Source organism: Pinus tabuliformis, chromosome Q, assembly GCF_031772625.1.
Source record: "Pinus tabuliformis cultivar Carrire ecotype Pingquan chromosome Q, CPIR1, whole genome shotgun sequence".
Classification (NCBI taxonomy): domain Eukaryota; kingdom Viridiplantae; phylum Streptophyta; class Pinopsida; order Pinales; family Pinaceae; genus Pinus; species Pinus tabuliformis.
Genome location: NC_142296.1, coordinates 410100309 through 410105256, shown reverse-complemented (window position 1 = coordinate 410105256; position 4948 = coordinate 410100309). Strand labels below are relative to the sequence as shown.

The 4948-nt window shown below is 35.3% G+C and overlaps 1 protein-coding gene across 1 annotated transcript; it reads right to left on the bottom strand.

Moving 5' to 3' along the window:
• Positions 1-211: 211 nt before the first annotated feature.
• LOC149219924 (membrane protein PM19L-like) lies at positions 212-3104 on the bottom strand. The gene is made up of 4 exons (XM_089386959.1): positions 2978-3104; positions 2491-2710; positions 432-477; positions 212-349 (listed from the first exon to the last, which is right to left on the bottom strand). Exons 1-4 carry the CDS (start codon positions 3102-3104, stop codon positions 212-214), a joined length of 531 nt encoding a protein of 176 aa, XP_089243085.1.
• Between the last annotated feature and the right edge of the window lie 1844 nt (positions 3105-4948).

Genomic DNA, 4948 nt, shown 5'->3' with positions numbered 1-4948 from the left:
TGATCTTCATAGGTGTGTAGATAATCTTCCGGATTCATTGCATTAGGTTACTTGTTGATCAAAATTTCGAACCATCAACGGTGGTTCATCTTCAAGATGTGAAAGAATTAGTGGAAAACTGGTCTTATTATTCAATTTAATAAATAGATGTAAGAGATGCATTGCCGATAGATATTAGGGATTTAATCTATTAATTTGTTATGCTTCCTTTCTAAGGCTCGGTTGTAGTTGTGGCGACATGGGTATCCTGGTAAGAGCAATAATTTCCTCCAAAAAATCCAGCATGGATGAGTAAGATGTACCAGAGCTTTGTTCCACACATAATAATAAGAAGTGATTCCAATATTTTCTGCATAAATATAAATACCAGTTACGAGATGAAGGCCTCAAACTGAACATAAAATAATGAAATGACATACTGTTGCACTTACCAACTTTGTGTTTTTACCACCGATATGGATTTCCTTGCATGCCAACCTACAGTTTTTTAAGATTGAAAATCATGATGAGCTCATCTTCTAATTGGTTACCATGATTGCCACGATATTTGTGCTTACCCCATGGCCAATAGAGTGAGTGCCCAAGTTGTCATGGAGGAAGCAGCACAGGAAGCCAAGCTCTGGGTACCCCAAATCTAGAGATGATGGATTCCTGAAAGGCATGAATTAGCTCCTACAACTGCAGCTATCAAAGCAAAAATAACCATGAAACCCATTGCTTCATCCCCCACTGGAAAATATATTGTAGAAAACCCTAGAAGAAGAGCTCTTCCACGACTTGCAAGTGAATCATGTAGTCATTTAGCAACACACTTCATCATATATTTAACCCAAAAAACACATTATGTATGGAAGGAAAAAGAAAAATTGTGATTCATCTAGAGATTTATGTGAACCTTGAATTAAAACACACAAAAAAAAACAAAACAAAAAAAACAAGAAACAAACAAACAAACTTGAGACACAGATATTAGTGAACAGTAAATATTTTGTAAAATGTATCAGTTTGTCATACTGTAAATGCACCAGAAAAACAATATGTATATTTACTAAGAAATTAGTAAGTACCAATATAGTAAGTGTGGTTAGTAAGTACCAACATAGTAAGTGTGGTTAAGGGTGTCGGTGAGAGCTCATCCAGCAGTAGCACCCACAACAAGGAACATGCAGAAATTCAACAACAGCAGAAAACCCGCAAGAGACTTTAGCACTCCCAATGCCATTATTTATAAAACTGTGGCTGCTTTATAAACTACAAGTACTAACCAAATGGGGCTTAATTTGGAGATGGAAAATAACCAATTACGAATCTATACCATGCACAAGATTCTTAATTTGCAGAGGATGAGATCAAGCTGACAACAATGGTGGTTGGAGATCACAGGCAAGAATTACTTAAATAATAGACCAGAAGCACTGTATCTTTGGTTTGACACACAGTAGCATTGAGATATTAAAGCACCTATCAATTTTCTTGAATTCATAGTTTACTTAGTTCTGCATTTTAATGGTGTGCTAATCAATTTCATTTCCTGTGATCATTCATTTCTGCAAATCAATAAATCTTTTGGGAAATCTCGATAGTAATTCATTGGGATTAATTCTCTTCCTTTAAAAATTTGATGCCATAGGTCATAAGGGCATGCTATGGTTTTACCCTCTGCTTACTCCTTGTAAAGTTGCATTTCATCCTTGAGAAAGGCTTCTTCAATTAAAATTGTGCAAGGTTGTTACAAAAGTCTACAGGAGCACACATTGCCACTGTTATTTTTTTTAACTAGAAAGAGTATTTGTATTATATAATTTGGTGTTTGGCTCGTCGCAAGTACAATAGGCAATTTCATAGATGTCTCTTCAAAATTTTCAGTGTCTTTCTCCTAATCAAGAATATTTCATAAAACTAAAGAAATGATAAAAGATGTTATAAAACACATCGAATGCAATTAAAACATTTATATTATCATGAAAAAAAGAACTTCCAATTTCACACCTCAAGATTGGGCCCTTGCTTTGAGGCTTCACTAGATGATTTTTAGGCTAAAATCGCCATTAGATAATAATAATAAATAAATAAATAAAAATAGTACAAGGATTTGTAAAAATTGTGGATAGTGGCAACAACTGATATATACTGACACCATGAACATGTCCTCATGTGCTTCCAAACCACCCGAAAGAAACCCCATGTACACAGACAAACCACAACTCCAACCTCTCGTCAACTTTGAATGTTGCAAGCATGCCAAATTGATTATTTGTCTTTAGTGCTTCAGAAATGTCTCATATATCAGCTCTAGATCTGCCAGTTACTTATGGTGATTTGGTAGATTTTGATGAGGATATTGATGAAGGTCAAGGAACTAAAAAAGATGATTTGTTCGAATTTCCTATTAGTGTGAGAACACGTGAAAATAAACTTTTAAGATTGAAAATCATGATGAGCTCATCTTCTAATTGGTTACCATAATTGTCACAATATTTATGTGCTTACCCCATGGCCAATAGAGTGAGTGCCCAAGCTATCATGGAGGAAGCAGCACTGGAAACCAAGCTCTGGGCACCCCAAATCCGAAGATGCTGGAGTCCTAAAATGCATGAAGCAGCACCTACAACTGCAGCTATCAAAGCAAAAATAACCATGAAACCCGTTGCTTCATTCCCCACTGGAAAATAGATTGGAGAAAACCCTAGAGGAAGATCTCTTCCACGACCTGCAAGTCATTCATGTAATCATTTAACAACACACTTAAGCATATATTTAGCCCAAAAAACACACTATGTATGGAAGGAAAAAAAAAATTGTGATTCTTCTAGAGATTTATGTGAACCTTGAATTAATAAAAGTTCAAAAAAAAAAAAAAAAAAATTGAGACACAGATATTAGTGAACAGTAAAGATTTTATAAAATGTATCAGTTTTTCATATTGTAAATGCACTAGAAAAACATTATGTATATTTACTAAGAAATTAGTAAGTACCAGTATAGTAAGTGTGGTCAAGGGTGTCGTTGACAGCCCATCCAGCAATAGCACCCACAACAAGAAACATGCAGAAATTCAATAGCAGTAGAAAAATCGTAAGAGACTTCACCACTCCCAACGCCATTTTAATTATAAAACTATGGCTACTTTACAAACTATAAGTACTGACCAAATGGGGCTTTATTTGGAGATGGAAACTGACCAATTACCAATCTATACCATGCACTAGATTCTTAATTTGCAGAGGATGAGATCAAGCTGTTGAAAATTGGCAACCAGAAATTGCTAAAAATAGAAGTGCTAAAAATAGCAGTTTGGGCATCAGTGCTAGATTGGGCAATAGGGAATGAAAATTGGAAGTGATAAAAATAGAAGTTCTATTTTTAGCAGTTCACGTTGGATTCCTATTTTTAGACAATCCCTGGTCTAAAATAGGAAGTAAAATTCGAATTTGGTCTTACCAGCAGTTTGAATATTAATTAATTAATTCTCCATGAGTTAATTAGTTAAGGAAAATCAAACTTGAAGTCTTTGTGAGAACATGCATAATTTCTCCACTGATTGGGGAATGTGTGCTTGATTTGCTCCACTGATTGAGGAATTAAGGATGAGTTCTATATTGAGAGGATCAGTTGACTTAGTTTAACTTAATCAAGTTCAGTTAGATTAATTTAACAAGTTGTTAAATTAATGAGATACAGTTTGTTGATGCTTGCATGCATGTCACAACTGTTATTTTCAGATAACTGAGTATTCTCTCATGGATAACTGATGCATGGCAGTTCAGACAAAGACCCAATTGAGATCAGAGAAGGAACAATGTACTATCAGTTGGATGAATATTTTTCCTATAAAGGAAGCTCATCCATGATGAGGATTTATCTCCTTCAAGTTTGTGCAGTTAGATCAGAGGTTAGTGAGTGTGTGAAGCGGAAAATTCACACAGGTGGCATCATTGGACCCCAAGGAAACTGCACAAGGAAATAGGAGGCTTGGAGGGCAGAGGAGAAGGTTTGCGAGAAGCCTTTGACTGTTTATGAGTAGCAAAGGGATTGTACTGAGAGCTGGATAGCTTCCGAGCTAAGGCTTTATGTAATCTGGACTATATTTCCACTTGTATGATAATACAGAGATGGGGTTTTAGGCAGGTGCTTTCCTCGGGTAAATTCTTCTATGTTATGTGTGTTTGATTTCTCCATATTAGTTATATGTGTTCTTATTGATGTTGCTCATGGTTGATTAAGCTTCTGCTAAACTGTTTGTAGAAGTAGATCAAGTGTTTTGCTTTAGTACATTGCATTACCAAGTGATCTACAGGTGGGAAATTTGTACATGGTATCGGAGCTAGCTGATTTGTAGAAAAAGTTCTACATGGTATCAGAGATAGATGATTTGTAGAAAAATTCTACAAAATTCTACACAAGCTTACAACAATGGTGGATGGATATTTTCTGGACGGCCTATTAGTGTGAAAATGGTCATGAACTTTCTCTCATTGCAGATTCCACTAGAAGTGATGTATGTTTTCCAACATCTTCCAGAAGGTCAACATTTTTCCTCCACATTAGTTGAAAAAATAAAGATAGAAGAAATGATGAAACTCAGATTTCGTTTATAGTAAAAATCAATCAGCTACAGAAATGTATTTTGGTTCCTCCAGCTTGTGAAGTTAGTTTTGAAACTTTGAATAATCCAGACAAAAGCTTGAAAAAAACTTCAATGAGTAGTTCTTTGCTTAGCAGTCAATGTGGGAATATTTTTATGAAGGTTTATGAAGATAGTAAAGACCTTACTAGCTCAATCAATTCTTCCACTGGAAAGATTGAATGTGAGTCTTTCTCCATAGAAGCAAGTGCAAACAAATCTTTCTTTGAGGGAAAGGTGGTCTCAACATCTTTTACCACACTTGTTGAAGTGTTGGGCAATGAAGTTGGTAAATCAGACAATAATGCCCATAGATGCTCTGAA